The sequence below is a fragment of the Apteryx mantelli genome, chromosome 6 (assembly GCF_036417845.1).
Source record: "Apteryx mantelli isolate bAptMan1 chromosome 6, bAptMan1.hap1, whole genome shotgun sequence".
NCBI classification, from domain to species: domain Eukaryota; kingdom Metazoa; phylum Chordata; class Aves; order Apterygiformes; family Apterygidae; genus Apteryx; species Apteryx mantelli.
In genome coordinates this window covers 8,979,187-8,996,405 of record NC_089983.1, presented here as the reverse complement: position 1 = coordinate 8,996,405, position 17,219 = coordinate 8,979,187, and the positions used below count along the sequence as shown (strand labels likewise).

General features: G+C 43.4%; 1 protein-coding gene across 4 annotated transcripts in view; it reads right to left on the bottom strand.

Annotated features, from left to right (window-relative positions):
* Nucleotides 1–17,219, bottom strand: part of LRRFIP1 (LRR binding FLII interacting protein 1) — a 94,838-nt gene that overhangs the window by 6,351 nt on the left and 71,268 nt on the right. For 2 of the 4 annotated variants that reach the window (XM_067298715.1, XM_067298714.1), the window contains exons 3-7: nt 13,298–13,375; nt 7,093–7,125; nt 5,726–5,851; nt 2,643–2,813; nt 1,541–1,633 (exon numbers count right to left, since the gene is read on the bottom strand). In XM_067298715.1, the coding sequence (XP_067154816.1) occupies nt 1,541–1,633; nt 2,643–2,813; nt 5,726–5,851; nt 7,093–7,125; nt 13,298–13,375 (501 nt within the window). Of the gene's footprint in view, nt 1–1,540; nt 1,634–2,642; nt 2,814–5,111; nt 5,184–5,725; nt 5,852–7,092; nt 7,126–13,297; nt 13,376–17,219 lie in introns of all 4 variants that reach the window. The other 2 variants (XM_067298717.1, XM_067298716.1) reach the window with 2 other exon arrangements.

The window sequence follows — 17,219 nt, the reverse complement described above, 5'->3', positions numbered from 1 at the left end:
TCCTGTTGCAGACATTCAGACCCCAATCCTTCATTAGGGTTCAATAACATGGGCAAATGAGGATCCACTTTTCATTCTTATCTGCTAGGCAAGTTAATTCATATCCATATTACTTTAACATGTAACTTGAAGAAATAATGCACGTCCCATGTATTAATGGAAGAGCCTGAAAGCAGGCCTGGCAGATCTTAACAGCCTGTTAATTCCATGGGTTATCATCACGGATGCAGCATGCTTCAATTAATTTGACACTGTCAACAGTTTGTCTTTAGACTTTGGGATGCACCATGTGCAAATGCCTATTTTGCCAGTGGAACCCCCCCTATTTGTGTATTTGCACAGAAATATCAGAACAGTAGCAAAACCAAATAATTTTGCCATTCTGAGTTTCAAGTTGCTAGAAGTTATTGGACATCATCAGCATGGACAATATGCCAGATTCCTTCCCCCGTCTATATTAATGTTTTTTTTTCAGTGGGTTTCCATTTGGCTTTGTCGGGGGGGGGGTCTGCAGGGCAGGGAGAGCAAGGGAGAAACAACTACTTTCATCCCAGTAGCTCATAAATAAGTCTATTACTTCTTTATCACACCCCAGTTTTTGCTCAGGCCACAGGCTAAATCTGAGGAAGCAAAAACTCCACGCTGATGGGACTGCATCCTCAGCAGCCTTCGTTTTATTAAGGAGCGCTTCCTTTCTCAATATGGCATATACATATGGTGCACCACAGTAAACACATTGCCCTGGGTTTTGAAATCGGACCAGCTGATAAGTTTTTCTTGGATTTTATCATACTGGCCACAGACAAAATTTGCTCTCTGTGGTTTTGCTGGTAATATAATGAGACAGCCACACCAAGCAAAGGCGCTACGGAGGGTTTTATTCGTGAGGTTTTGCAAAAGCAGGATCAGCTGAAGAACGACAGTGCCACTCTGAACACGTATCAGGAGTTGACAGTCCTACCCCTATTTTTTTGTCTTTCCACTCTATTGTCTCCTGAAGATCAGAAATTTCCCTGACATAGCTCTGCTGTTTCTGTTGCAGCTGTTGGATTTCCTGAGAGACGGGAGCAAAACAAGAAGACAGAAAGCAGGTAACAGGTTAACAAAGAAAGTCAAGACTGCAGTGATGCCAAAGAATGAAAAAAGTCAGATGTTAAAGCAGGAGACTATCCACACGCACAATTTCAGGGTCGCTGACCTCTGAAAACCTACACTTCTTTAGACAATATTACTATCAACAAGATGACATAAAACAAAGTTAAGATAGCACTGTCTGTTTTCTTCATATCTGCACACACAGTTATGCAAAATGCAGTTTATTTTGTATTTGTGGACAATGCAAAAAAGTCCAACTGCAGATAATACTTGCGATAAATACTGTTTCAATTAGCCCTGAACCTGCTTGGCCCGAAACACTTGTATTTCTTGAAGTGACAATTTTGAGTAGGGAATGAGATTCTCCATACCTCACCCTTCTTACACACCTATTGCTATGAACACAGCAATCAAAGAAGCCATTAAAAATGATGAAGTTACTTACTGCAAGCATTTCTTCTCTCTGCTTCAAAGCTTCTTTCATTTCCATGAACTGAAACTGCAATATGCTATGAGCGTGCTTTTCCCTCTCAAATTCCTAGGGATAATGAAATATTTATGAGCTTATTTTGACTGAAAATACGCGTCCCATGAAAGAAAGAATATGCCTAACCACACAAAATGCGTACTGCAAAGCTACCCTTAATAGTCTTCTAATCACAATCCCACAAGACTCCCAATTTTTATCTTATTTTTCTTTTGCCAAGAAGCTATTATTGCATCAAATTTAGAAGTAATAGACATCACTTAGCCAGTTTCACCATTTGAGCAGCAGCCTGACAGTCAATAGCTTTTATAGCGAAGTCCTACTAACTTCACAGATGAATGGATGGGAATTTAACCCACTCTTTCCAAATAATAGTGTACTAAAAGTTAGCTAGACATTAACGAATTCAAAGAACATATTTTCCAAGAACTGTGTGTTTTGAAGCGCATTACAGTAAAGCGCCCCAAGATAAAGAATCAGTTCTGAAAAGCTAACACAAGCCCTGAGTTTATTAATTTATTAATAAATTATTTTATTTATTTTTATTTATATTTTTATTAATTTATTAATAAACACCAAATTCATTAGTGTCAAGATGCTGAATTCACATAAAGCTTAATTCAATACTCGACCACATAGCTGCCTTAATATAAAAATCACACAACTCTCCTGTGGGCCTTCTGAACAGAGCTTTGTGCAGCAAATACTCCAAAAAACCCCCAAATAAACAAACCCCACACAGGGAATCCGCCAGAAGTCACTGTGAATATGAACTGAATCTGCTTTAAAGATGCAGAATAAAAGGATATGCTAAGGCTACACTGCTCTTACATGTAAGACATTTCATCAGAAGTGAAGCTGGGGAGAATTTCCATTTGTGCAACCACACAGGCACGTAAGATACCGCTAAAGCAAGTGAAATGGCAGCAACTAAAACAATAACTTATTTAAAATCTTGAACAGTAGTTTGAGTGCCTCCTCTCAAAGGTATCTGTTTGGCCAAAAAAAACCCAACAACCAATAATCTCTGTTCCATAGCATGCCATAGCTATATACCTACTTTACTTTTTTCTTCATATTGCCTCCTGGATTCTGCCAGCTGTTCTTCCAGCTCTAACAGTGCATCCTTCAGGGTATCGACTTGGTACATGAAGTTAGTTTTCTCGTTGTCTAGTTGCGCATTTGACACCATGGCCTTTTTATATTTCTCTTCGACTTCTGCTAGAGAGTCCTGCAAAGGAAAAGCAACCGCAGTGAGAGCTCAATCAGAAAAGCCACTTTGCCCGACCAGACCTTGAACAAGCAGTGCTAAACCACAAGCACGCTGTGTACGCCTACTGCAACCGGTGCTAACCGCGTGCTAAAGCCTTAGGAGCTGTGCCGAGGTGAGGACACCTCCCCCGAGCTTTCACAAGACTTCTGTTCGTACGCAGGGAACCTTACCTTAAGGTGGATAAAATGGGTCCTCTCCTCTGCTGTTTGAGCTGCTGCTCTCACAGAGGTCTCTTCCTTCTCCCTCCTCCCCCTGCACCCTGGCAGCTCAAAGCAGTGGCTGAAGATGACAGGTTGGGTTTTTATTTTTAAAAAGGTAAACTGGCCTTAATTTTAGATTGCCCTAATGAACTAGGCTTTAAATTAAATTTCAGGGATCTTTGCAATTGGGGGGGCAGGAGCAACTAAACCTACTGAGTCAGGAATTAGAATTATCCAAGAAAAACTGTAGCTTCTGTGACCCGATGCATCATTTTTCATTAGGTTTCTGTAACACACTATATTCCCTCTTTATAAACTTGCTCTGTAAGATACAATTCCCAGTGTCTTGAAAACTCCTCCTATGAATTCAACCTGAAGATAAGAGTTACTGAGGTATTTATAACAACAATCAATAGCTAAAATAGGGTTCGGGATCATCTTCCATGTTGCACGATCAGACTTTTCAGTATGTGATTTTAATACAGAAAAAAGGGACTCTCAAACACAAGAGTGCAAATGCACAAACAAGAAGGACACCCGTGTCAATATTTTAGTTTTCAGGTCAAGCAGTTTCTCTTGGAGTAAGAGCAATATTAGAAATACAGCTGGAGCACAGGTGAGTTGCATATACTTCCACCAGCATGCCATTTTTACCAGTTTAATAAAGAGAACCGGGGACAATCATGGTGATATGATGGCAAAATTAAGATTTGAATCAGTTTGGTTTAGCTTTCTACGAACAAATAAGAGAATTTGTCTTTAAGGACGAGCATTTGCACAGTTCCAAACACGAATGGTGCTGTAGTGCACTTTCCAGCCCGACGATGAGAAACACCAAAGAAAAACAGCCAGGATTTGGAAACAGCTGTAGGATTAAACCACAGAAATTAGCTGGAAGGGAAGTATATGCAAGTAAGAGTTTAAGATAGGTGCTGACCAGCTCCTTCAGCATGTTATATTTTGGTTTATTAGCATCAAGTTCCATCACGATGCTGGACTACGGACTGACATGAAGCACCTCTTTCTATATCAAAGGCAAAGCCAGAATTAAGGAGGGTCACTGAAACCTGATGCAGCCTAGGTACGAATCACCACAAAAGGCACTCTACGGGACCCCAGCTGAAAAAACTAACTACATTTTCTATGCAGTGAGATTTTCTTGCTACACACCAATTGGGGGGGGAAAAAAAAAAGTCAGGCTTTTCAAAAAAAAAAAAAAAAGAAAAAAAGGCCCAAACTATTCTTTTTTCCATTTACAACTCACTGAAGACAGCAGTAACTTCACATGTGGCAGCACTGAGCACATCAAAGGCACAGTCAGCAGCTCGTGTTGATACTACCACATTGCATTTTACGACTGTATGTCTACTTATATCTGTGCAAGGCTGCTGTTTCAGAAAATGCAGCTGCTGCTGCTCACTTACGGCGGGGTGTCACGCTGATGCGTGCGTTGCTGCACCAAGATTATTTTACAGCTTCACGAGGGCGGTAAGCGCTCCCTTGGTGCCACTGCTGTGAGTGTTCATTCCGGGGGCAACAACTAAGGGAACTGCTTAAGGGCGGCTTCTGTGAGCTGAGTACGAAGCCTAAACAATGGCCTTCGCCTCCGCACGCCTAACTTTCCAAAGGCAAGCTGGACCTTATCAAAACAGAATACAAACACACATACAACCTTTTAAACTCCAATTCTTCATGGCACTGGAGGCCACAAGTTTTAGCTCATTTCCAATTTGGGGAGCTTTCCTGGATTATGCAACTATTTTTCTTAAAAATAACTAGTAACTTAAATTTGTTAGTAACGTGATTGCCTTCTCCAAACATCAAATAAGTCATGCAAGAGTAATCAGCAGCCTTTCAGTTAACATTTAGATGCATTTCTCACCACAGCCAGGGGACATCGCAACAGATGCCGTTCTGGCTGATGAGATGGGTTTCACACAGTTTATAACCCCTCCCAGAAGAAAAGCATGCAAGGTCAGCTCCAGGTCTCACGCCGACTCTCCGAACGTTTAGCCGGTGTTAATCATCACACTTCCAGGCTACAGCAAACCAGTACCTTCATTTCTTTCAGTCCCTGCATGTATTTGCCTTCTACATCCTGAATCTGGTCCTTTAGCTCATAGATATCCTGAGAGAAACGGTGAGAAAGGCGAAAGACGTTGCTGAAGCTAACGGGCAGTAAAAACAGCTGATTGGGAGAAGCAAGCGTTCAAAGTTCTCATCTAGGTATTTCCACCGCACAGGTTGAGCGGTGCGATCCTAGCCTGAACGCTCGCCAGCCGACAAAATCTCTCCGCTAGAAGTTTATTCCAACTCTCCTCCTTTTGACTGGAAAAATTAAATCTTCAGCAATATGAAGAAGGTGCAGACCCAGCTTCCAAGCCCCCAAAAGCCACGTGCCCTAGTCACAGAGCCCTTCTCCCCCTGCCACTAACTGTAAACTTGACATTTCCCTACTAGGGCTTGCTTGGAAGCAGATTACCCCCGTGTCTGAGATATTCAGATACTAAAAGGCCGACTCCCACACGCAACGACGGGAACAGCAACGCTTCTTTTAAATAATCTTATAGCTTATTTACTTATTAGGAAATAATGCAAGGCATAAAACCAAAATAACCGTTCTGAAGAGAAGACTCCTAGCAACGCGTGCTCTTCTTAAATGTATCTCACCTTTATTTCTCTAATAGATGCCTCTGTATCAGCTGAGATGGAGGTGTCCCCACTGCCTCTCCGTGAAGAAGTCCCACCTAGCGAAGCTAAGGTAGCCGCCGATAAACTTGAGACAGTACGAGCTCCCTAGAATCGCACACAATTAAAAATGGTTATGACTTTTTTTTGGAGACATTGTTTTATTTTTAAGACATGTAATGCACAGTGTGAATCTACTTATAGAGACAAAACAGCAATTGTGTCTTTGGCACCACAAATGAGACCTATTCCAGTAGAGCAGATGGATCATCATTAGGTCTTCAGTTTTGCCTATCAACAAGGCAGAAAACAGCCAAACCAGGAACAAAAAAACAGCTTCTAAAAGCAAGTTTTCCATCCTCTGTTTTCAAAAAGGTGCATGTAATTGTTAACGGGAGTCGGAACACATCTGTGTAACTTTGGCAGTCCCCAATCAAATCAGGAGGAAAACAGCTGACAGCAATTGTTGTCACCTAGGTGTCTAAAACAACCAGAAACAAACCTGTGGCTTTTATAGCATTCTAATTCCTATCAGACTCTGGTGCCACCTAAGACATCACAAATCAGGATTAACAGCAAACTCAGAAGAACAAACGCGGTGGTTTCTCAGCTCCTGCAAGCTCCCTCGGCGAGGGAAGGTTTAAAGCAGGCCAGAAGAGGAGAAACCTTGCACTTCCAGCTCATGCAAATGTGATTAAAATGTAACCTTCTAGGAAGAAAATCAAAAGATCAAGATTTAACAAAGGAAACGAATGACAAAAGATTGATCTGATGTATTTAAACACTGCTGTATCTCTAATAGGAGTTTGTACGGCTTGGCTTCTAACTGTTAATTGTAAATTAGACAGGACCTTTAAGAGCTAGTATCGTCTTGCCAGATAGTGTTTTCAAAACTTGAATTATTAAATTACGTAGATGCTTTTGACAACTCCTCAAGGTCTTCTCCTTTCATTCATATCTACATACTCAGCAGCAGCAGCCTCATTAACTGTTCTAGTGTACTGAGGGTTGTGCATAGAAAAGGCAATTTCTCACCACTGCAGCATCTTCCTCATTTTTTTTTATTATTGCATAATGCCACAATTAAAACCTACTAAACAAAACCAGTATTCACATGGCTCAGCCTAAAGCAGTATCAGCTAAATGCTGTTGAAGGTCAACTACTTAACTGCTGACTGACCAAGAAGGTTTGCCTTGAAAACAGTGGCAGTAGAAGGCTCCAATAATTTGAAGTTTTGCCCCACAACGGATTTTATAAGAGATTGCTGTAAATTTAGTGTGAATTTTACCTACCAAAAAGAACGTGAAGAAATTGCTATTATGAGAATAGTTTGTAAGATTTTTCTTACCTTCTCAAAGTCTTTTTCTGGCCTTTCCTCAATCTGTAAAACAAAGATTTAGAAGGAATTATTAGATAATAGAGGATGACACTAAGATATCAGAAGCGCAATTCTTAAACCTTTAAAAGACTTTTCATTAGCAACTTTTATCCACTCAAAGAGCAATGAGTTCACTTAAAACAGTAGTGTCCAGGCTGGCATCTCGGGCAGAAAGTCTGGACAGTCCACCTCAAGTTTCTTAGCAGTGCATCATTTTAAGTGGAACATACATATTGATGAAGAACTATAAGGTTTATTAGATAAGTTAGAGGAACACCTTTTTCCATAGTCTACGTGATGACGTTTCAAACATTAAGACGACACTCAGCCTATGAGCTAACAACGCAAGAATAGAAAGCCTACGTGGACATGAATTCAAACCCCCAAATACCCTTCCCTGGAAAGGAAACCTGTTGCACACAACTGCTGTGCTGACATTTGCACCTGCTCCTTATTTTAGAGCAATTGAAAAACCACTCCTCAACCCCACCTAAAGCAGCAGTTTTGAGTTGAGAGGTTATTAAGTTTTTAATTGAGAGATCAGTAGATTGCTGGACCAAAAGAGCTCCTTGAAGCTTGAGTGCAATGGACCTAAAGTAAACCATCTCCAAAGCCTACCACAAGTCTTCCTGCTCTCCCAAAAAAGCAAAGTACCAAGTCAGACCGAAAGGATTGCAGTCCCTCTGCCCCACTCCCCAAAAGAAGGGATAAAAAAGAGGAAAAGAAAGATATCTGAAGCTTAAAACCTCAGAAAAATGTTCTCTGCTCATAACAAAAGGAGACCTCTGAGTTGAAGCAAAGATCCAAGTACAGCTGAGACCACCTAGACTTATCCTCAAGTTAAATATCAGGGGCCCGGTCCAAAGTCTAAACAAACAGCCTGCTGATGATTTCAGTACTTCACTGGAACTTACCCATTCAGAGGACAGATCCTCCCAAAACTAGTCTCGAAAAAACAAATCAGAACCAAAGTAGCATTTAGTTCACAATATACTTGAGTGTTCAAAAGAAAGTTACAGAGCAAGACTTAAAATCTTGGGAAAACACACACAACCTGGGGAGATTTTTTTTTTCCTTGATGGGAACAATTCTATCAGCGTTCTACTGTTCTGAAACTGAGCAAAATATCCACGTTCCCAAGAGCAGAAATTTAAAAACGAGTGTTTTAGGAGGGTTCAATTTGCTATTGAGGGGAGGAAAAAAAAAATCATTTGATAAATATCCCCATCTAAAAAGCAACTAAATGGAAAAGACCTTAGGAAAGGAAAAGCCTAGCAGAACCCAGAAAGCCCAGGATATTTCTACTTCTGGAAATATTTAACACCAGAGTCAAAACGGTTTCCCAAAAGACTTCTGGAAAACAAATGGCTTTTCCAGGTCAAGAGCCTAACAGCTAAAGAGAGCTTCTTCCCACGAAGGCGAGGTTTAGCTGCAGGCAAACCTCATGCAAAGGAGCGCGCTGCAGAAAAAACTCGCTTTCCAATCAATTCGCACTCGCGATCATTTTTTTTGTTTGAATTATACAAAGCAGCAATGTATGGATGATCCCACTCCAGGTTACTTTTCACATTGCCCGTGGCACTTCTTAAAAAACAACCAACCCTCCTTCCCCCAAAACTTGGAGGTACCTGCTACAAATCAGCGTTTTACACTGACAGTGTATTTCATATCCTAAATAAATAATCCCAATGATTAGCATTAAGAAAATTTAAGACTTAGATTTCAAAGGAAAATACGCCAGATTTAAAGCACTAGATATAGGCTTCCCAGAGACAGTGAATGCAAATAATGGACAACATATTTGTTTTTAAAAATCCTCTTAATTTGGATGGAATAAAAAAAAAAAAATGCAGATTCTTCAGTTCAGACGCAATAAGCAGGTATGGCTTTATGAAGGGGAAAACGTTGGAAGAACATGCAGTGAAAGATATGCCACAGCTGGCAAGCTCGCTGCCTGCTTATTGCAAACCATCTTTAATAATTCTCTAAAGCCAATGAGAGGATGCAGTCGCTCAAACAAAGCTGCCAAGAACCTTTAAAGCCAGGGTGATTTCAAAAAATCCAGCACATTTGGTTTTCCCCAGCGATGCCCCTCTACGCATGTAGCGCCACCAATTTTTTTCAATATTAACACTTAAAACTCGGATCTGTTTTGAGAAAAGCCAGTTTCACTTAATGCCTGGGAATGCAAAAAATACGCTTTATGAAGAAGCTCCTCGCTCCGATATAGTATCAGGTACTTAGAAAAGCACCGGTGCTTTTTTCTAAGCAAAGGGTCAGTTTGAAACAGCAAACGTGTAATTTTATGTTTCCGTGGCAGTGACACACAAATGTCTTGTAAGCAAAAGTTGGAGTATCTTGGGAAACACAGAGTCTATTTTGTATGAATATTTTACACAGTTTTGATTCTGCTTTGCAATAATATATCCACTGCTTTAAAAGCAAAACTGTTCCTTCCGACAGCCGCCAGAGGGAAGCCCAGGTTTGCAGCCTTTACCAGCCTCCTTTAAGCCCTTTGGCATTTGATGCAGCGAGAAACCACACAGAGAAAGTTCAGGGAGAAAAATGTTTATTTTTATCGGAAGTTAGACAAAGCTCTGGCCCAAAATACTTACCTTCCATATCATCAAGCCACAAAGAATACTGATAAATTTAACCAGACTGAAAACAACCCATCTGCTTTGATGGTACTCAACTCAACGTCGCCTTTTGAAACTTCCACACACAAAAACCACGAAGGTCTAACAGGACACTTGCTAGGAAAGGAGATACAAGGAGGAACTCACTAAATGGTACAAGGCCTTTAATCTTCTAGAGTATCACCTCATTTTTCATTTCTACAAAGCTATGGGTACGTCTCTACTCACAGATTACCTTCTTCATCCCCAATAATGGGGCCAATTCATGCTTGAGAGTATGAGACGAAAAAGGGAGTAATTTCCAGGAGAAGTCCGGCGTGCAGACCTTTCGCAAAGGGAACGGGCTGCCCTTTGCGGCACGACTACAACGGGAGCCAAGCGCAGCCTCCTCCCAAAGTTATTTCGGAATGAAAGCAGAGCGCCGGTGCACGGATGTCAGCGCTCCCAGAGGCTCACCGCAGCTGGAAGCGGGACAAGAGCAGAACGATTCCTCCAGCCTATATATGGAAATACTGCCTATTTTTCATAGATAATAAAAACAGTTTAGCATGACGTTTGCAAAAGCACTGCTCTACTCCCGAGCCAGCTGGCAGGTTAACCCTTGCGGGTGTCGCCACCGGTGAGCGTCCACCCCATCACGGGGCGTCTGGGGCACCTCGCGCTCCCTGCGGAGACCCGAGCACCCCGGGATGCTTGTGCATGGCAGCCCAGCTGCAGGCAAGGCGAGACGCTCAGGCAGCGCATTCACACCGCTGGAGGAACGGGGACCCCCGTGCACCGCTTCCAGCTTCCAGCCTCCCAGGCGAGGCTGCAGAGCCAGCCAAACTGGAAATGCTGGCTGCTATGAGGGCCACCTTAACGCTAGCGATGAGCATCAAGCCTTTCAAAAGTCAGCAGCGGGAAACACTGCCCTTCCCTACTAGCTTATCTTGCTCACTTCAAAAAAAATCCAAGTATTCATATTAAAAAGCTCATCTCAGCCAAAATACGCCAATAGCTTGGGCGCAATGTTTGCCTACATTTGGACAGAAGGGCTTGACATTTGCTCTCAGTCATCTAAAACTCCACATTTTATACCAAATGTAACACTTTTAATATTAAACACGACATATTTGCATATCTGCAATAATTGCAGCAGAAAATTACTGGTAGGGACTGTGGGAAAAACATGGCTATTCACAGCATCAAAATCAGTCAGCAAACCTCATGCTGATATATTCAAGTCTTTGAAGTACAAAGAAAAGCAAACATTTACATCTTGTGTTCGAGTATCTTCCTGGTATTTACTGTATTACAAACATGCCAGCGCAAAGGGGAACGCGGGATGCAAAGCCGGGCAGAGCAGGTACAAACTACTGCAGCTTTCTGCACGGCGTTTCACGAACAGTGATAGGGAGGGGGGAAAAAATTTCTGAGAAGAGATTTAAGGGTTGGAACGACCTCACCGCCTCGGGCAGCAAGGCTTGTACTACCTACAAGAGGGAGAGCCGAGTCCCTGCAGCGGTGCCTTTCAGACCCACTGCTGCGCTGACTCTCACCTCTTCCTCAAGGCCACAGAAATAACGGAAGCGCTTCATGCCCTGCAATAAACCCCTGATTAAACAATAAAACATAAAAATTGCCTGCTGTCTCCTTGCAGCCCAGATTCAGCTGGGCACCTCTCCAACTTCTCTGCTGACCCAGCTAACCATCTCCACCCACTCGCATCCAAACGGTCCAAAACCTAAGTGGAGAATTAAAAGACAAAAACCCCCTATAGCTCCCAGGAGGGGCAAGCTGCATTTTGTTATTACCATAAGCAACTTGCACTAATGACTCAGACTGCTTATGAAAAACACCTAATGGAAGCTAGTTTCAATGTAGGTACCTGGTTCTTCAAGAGCTGGGCTGGAATTCCCGGTTATGCCAATTATTTTTTGCTTTGGGGATAACTGAAACACAGTTTAAGGCCAATATTACTAATAGCAGGTACACACCGCAAGAACTCATAGTTCCCTCGGAGTTGGGGACTAATTAAAAATACTGATTTATTTACAGCTCACTAGTTGCTCTACAGTATCTGACGAAACTCCTGAAGAGTCATTTAAAAAGAAGGTGCATCCTTTTCTTTAAGGAACACTTGAGCGCAGGCTCACGTCTCGAATTTCCACTGCTCTTTTCCATCAGTTCCCCTTTCTTTCGCTCGAGCAAGTTCATTCAGCGCCTTTCTCAGACTGCTGTGGGCTGCCGGACGATGTGCCAGCGGCGCGCGGGTTTGCAGATCGCAAGCTATGTTTGATGGGGGGAACGTCAGATATAAAGTACTTTGTTACTGCAGGCTACGTGTATTTATTGAAAAGGAACTCTCCAAACTTGCGTGTTACAGCTTACCCGGTTGCACGCTGTTGTGGCTTCTTTGAATAGGCACACGGTCGTTTTTAATTGCTCCTTAAGGCAACATTTACAGCACTGAAGTTTCGGCTCCTTAGCCAAGCAACCAAGGCAACAGGATGTTATGACTGGAGAAGCATTTTACACGTGTTAATTTACAGTATCACCCTCCTCAGCGCTTCCTATCTTGGGGATGTGGTAGGCAGTAAGTGATAGGTCCCAAGCGAACTGGCACGTTGAAGCTTGGCTACAAGGAACGCTTCCTCGAAGCAAAGCCGGCTTACGGAAACCCGGTGGGACGCTTCAAAACTCGCTCTCTAGGAGAGCTTGATTTTGTTATACGCTGGGCTACTGGAGGGCTCACATTTCCTCTAAAAGGCGAGCTACTGCACTTTGCTACTGGCTCTGAAATCAGTACGGAAATAAATCCAGAGTCGTAAAGGATCAGATGGAACAGTCAAAGAAGGCAGCATACGCCATTGAAAAAATGAGTCATTTACTTTCTATCAGTAAAAAGCAGGGGGAAAAAAAGAAAAGTTTTGCCTTGGTCAGCTACAGCAAGCTGGATAAATCTTTAGTGTTCGAGTCTGGTTCGGCCATGACTCCTTAGGAGTTCCCCCAAATAGCTATTTCACAACACCAAAGATCCTCAAGTGCCTGCTTAGCTGCAACCCAACCAATACATTCAAATACAATCTCTGGCCAGTTTTATATTCCTCTGGAATACGAAATGTGGCAGTTTTGCAAACTTGCAACAACACAACATCAAAATACTTCTGAGTGGAGGGAAACTAAACTTCTCGATAACTACAATAAGATCCAGAGTTTCCTGGTATTAATAACCAAAGCAGATGCGGCGCTAGCATCAGCGACGCTAGTGCCTTTTCACAATACCCTTGCCAATGTGCCTTAAGGCTGATTCCGTAATTTCTGTGGAGATGCAAAAGAAGTATGCTCTAGGTTCATGCAGCAATGCTTTTCTTTTTCTTTTTTTGGTTTTGTAATTTCTCATCCAGTTCCCCCCTTCTTTGTTTTAAGCACTGCCCTGCAAGCCCAACCAAGACCACAGCAAACGTCTCCCAAGGGACAGTAACCTCTGCGTGCCAAAACAGCTTGAAGAACAGGAATGAAACAGCTTAAGAAAAAAGAAAAAGAGAGGAGCTCACCACTGGACTGGCCCGAGCAGAGCTGGCTCTTGAGGACGCCCGAGATCCTGACCCAAGGTAGCAGCTGTACTCCGAAGGCTGCCGCGGATTAACCAAGAACAGCAAGCAGAGAGAAGAGAAAAGAGTTAGAAATGGAAAGGGAAGCAGCAGAGGGATCAGAGTTAGTTACATTTGAAGTTAGTTACAAAAATGGTTACGTGCAACCGGACAAAGGAGGAGCAGTTAAAGTCAGAGAATAGGTATTTTAAGTATTAATTTAGAAATTAAGGCAAGCAGTAATCCCAGTGGATGGACCAAGCAAAGTTTTGTTTCCGTTCTTAGCATGGCAGAATGGACTAACATTTTATTTAAGTATCTTAAGAGACCAGTCACAACCCAGGAACCTTCATCTCTATACAAATGGCTCAACCCCACTACTCGTCAAGAGCTCTGATGTTCTCCGGTGAGTCGCCTTCCTGCTTTTTCCAACACTGTGCACATATAAAATGACTCCATGCTCCATAGGGCGAAGCAAGAAACAGCCAAGACAAGTGCTTATCTAGGTGGCGATTAAAGCAAAAATTGGAAGCATCTCAGAGACTGAATATCCCTCCTGCTTTTCCAGCACCTGCTGCCCTCATCTCCTGCCAAAGAAAGAGTTAGTCCTTAAAAGCAAATATCCAGCCGGTGATGCAGAACACACAGCGTTGACTTGTTGCTGACAAAGAACGTGTCTCTACTGCGTATTTCCAGAGGTTATAACGTAGTTAAAGTAGAGAACGAAAATGAAAAGCTTTAAGCGCCTGGGAAACAGAACTAAAACTTTCTCTGCACATGAATTTTAGCATTATTCCCTCTATTTTCCCCCAGATTTCAGAATGGCAGCTTTACACTCACTGTTGTACTTAAATGTGTTTTATAGAAAAATACATTGGCACATATAGGAAAGGGAGGTTTTTCCAATACCTTCAGAACACACATGGGTTAGAAGTCACCTGACGTTTACTGGGACATGATTTTTTCCTATTACTACCACGGCGAGGAAATTGCGAATGCGCCGGGTTCAGAGGACCGGAAGAGCATCCGGACGGGGGCTAAGTGGCTCCTCCCAGGGAGCCCTCTATCTTTTTGGGAAGGTTTCTTCCATTAAGTAACCTGGCCTCTATAAAACATTCCCTGAACCCCTCAGCTACCGAGGCACCCGGATCTTCACCAAGCTAGTGGAAGACTTTTTTTTTCAGTATTATTAATCAGGTTACAGAAAGAAAAACAATATATATGAAAATTTAAGCTTACAGTAAGAATAAATTATAACCCCAGCTACAATACAACCATAAGCTTAGTTTCCAGCTGTAAAGCATTATACTCACGGCATGTAACAGCCGCTAAAACAGGACAGAATCACTACCAAGCCACGTCTTTAGATGTCTTACGTAAAGTGACATTGGCTTCATGCAGCTGAACTACCGCGTTTCATCGCACAGGCAAAAATAAGCAAAATCTGGGACTGTGGTCCATAAAGTTTACAGCTATTTTCAATCACAGCCACTTCAGTTCCTAAATAATAAAAAAAACATGGCGTAAATATTTAGGCTCTTCTTGTTACGCAGTCCTGGCAGAGGAGCCTCGAGCCATCACTGATGTTTGATGTTTAACATAAAAAGGATATGGAATAAACTTATCTACCCAAATGGGGGGATCTTCCGAATGTGAAAAGCGCTACAGGCTTCGGAGATGTTAAAACCACCCCAGGGAAGGCAGTAGCTGCGACGAGGCCGTTCCCTTTGGGGCAAAAGCCTCGTGCTTCAACTGCCTTTCAGCAAGCCTGGTCTCAGGTTGCCTGGAACATCACCACCGAATCCAAACCCAGGAGACAAAACCAAGCAAACGACAAGGTTACAAAAATGTTGTACTTCATGCTCTATGCGTTAATGAGATCTTGGTTAATGAGATCCGTTCATCTTGGTTCTCAAAAAAAAAAAAAAGGAATTAATTCCCCGAGAGGGAAGGGATTTCACGTAGGGTCTTTCCAAAGTATTTCACCCGTAAACCACGTTAAAAGGCGGAGTGGCGTTCCCCTCCCGCGAGGGCAACGAACGCCTCGGCCCGGCTCCCGCCGGCGCGGACCAGGGCAGGTCCCCCCGCGGCCAGGCCTTACAACGGGAGGTAAATCGGTGCTTTTTATTCCAGAGCAGCTCGGGGAAGCGGCGCTTGCAGCTCTGCAGCGAGTGGTGGCCACCAACCTCCCACGAGCCGCGTTCCTCAGCCCGAGGAGGACCGCGCACTGCTAAAAACGGGTTAGTGGAGGACAGGGACGAGACAACAGGGAAACGCAGAAAACGTCTTACAGCACGAGAACTAGAGGCACTACACCGACGACTGCCGCTGTAAACGCTCTCGTCATACCCAGCCGCCTACAAATAAAAGACAAAGTCAGAGCAGGCCTGGCAGACCGAGCTCCTGGTTCAGGCTGCAGCCTTACAAAGTCACCAGGTGCAGCGCGAAGGACGGACAGGAACAAGCAGCACGTACAAGCACCGGCACATCTCCGGTGAACAGCCACAAGCGACATGCAAGCGAAGAACTAACACAACCGAAATGCAGTGAGCTGGGAAACTCCATAAGGCACGTGCAAAATCCAAATTAACCCCCCCGTCACCGCCGCCACCACTCAAATCCATCACACGGTCATGCATTTCTAGGAGTTCTTCCAATGTTCACTTCAACATTTCATGTTACCTATGAACAAAGTGGCTACATCAATTCTTAAACTGTTCACATCTGTTTCGTTTTTATTTTTAGTCCTGACGAATGATGGGAGAAACATATTCTGATGAATTTTGCTTAAAAGCCACTTTATCCAAATAATGTGAAAGGAGGAGGACATGTCTCCGAAGACACCCATCCAGCTCCAGTTCAGCATATAAGTATTTTCCCCCCAGGGAAGCACAGGGGGGATAGGAAACTACCTTACGTGCTTGAAAACAAAATCTAATTTTACAGTTTAAAAACAGGAACAGGGGAATTTGGCCACAGAACTTTGACAGATTTCGGTTATTACGCAGCCAGCAAGAACTGATGTTGCCTCTCTCCGGCTGCTCTTGCACGGTCTGGATAAGACACCAAAATGAAGACGCTTGTCTCCATCCAGACAGGCGCCCGCAGCAGCATCACAGCTCCACGAGCAGCGCTTGCACGATTCCAGCGGGAAGAAGAGGAAGGAGCAGCAAGACGTGAGCATCGCACCCGTGCACGCAAATGGATCAGACACGGAGGGGACACCGCAGCGAGCAGGACGCGGGGCCAACGGGAACCACAGAGGTGAGAGACGACGGACGCACGGCCCAAAGCGAGCCGCTTCCGCGCTTGCGGTTAGGGCGTGAGGACGACAAACCCTGTAACTTCTGGCTGGCGCGGGGGCGTCACTGCACAGCAGGGAGGGCTGAGGACGACAAGCACAAAACCTTTTTGCGTAGGGGGAAAAAAAAAAAAAAGAAACACAGCAAAAGGTGCCTACAGCAGAGTTAACCATCTTGGTAAGGACTTACTGGGATTATTAAACCAAAAAGAGAAGGAAACCCAGCACAGATGGTATTAGTCATCTGTGCCATAAAAGCATTAGGTCTCAGCTCCTGCGGGCTGAGAATAGAAAGCAGACACACGCATTTCCTACAGGAAGGGAGGACACCACTGTGTGCAGAAGCAAAACAACATCATTTAATTTTAGGTTGTTAATGTTGGTATTGTCTCAAACACATTTGTGTGTAGCAAGCAGCAAAAGAAGGGGTGCAAAGGCAGAAAAAGAGCTACATGACTACGCGACCCAAAGACAGAAATGTTTTAAGGTATTTTAAGTGTTCCGCGCAGCTACAGGATCATCTCTTGTGTATTTTAGTATGAAATAAAAATACAGAGAAAAACCAAATTACGGGGGACAAGATTA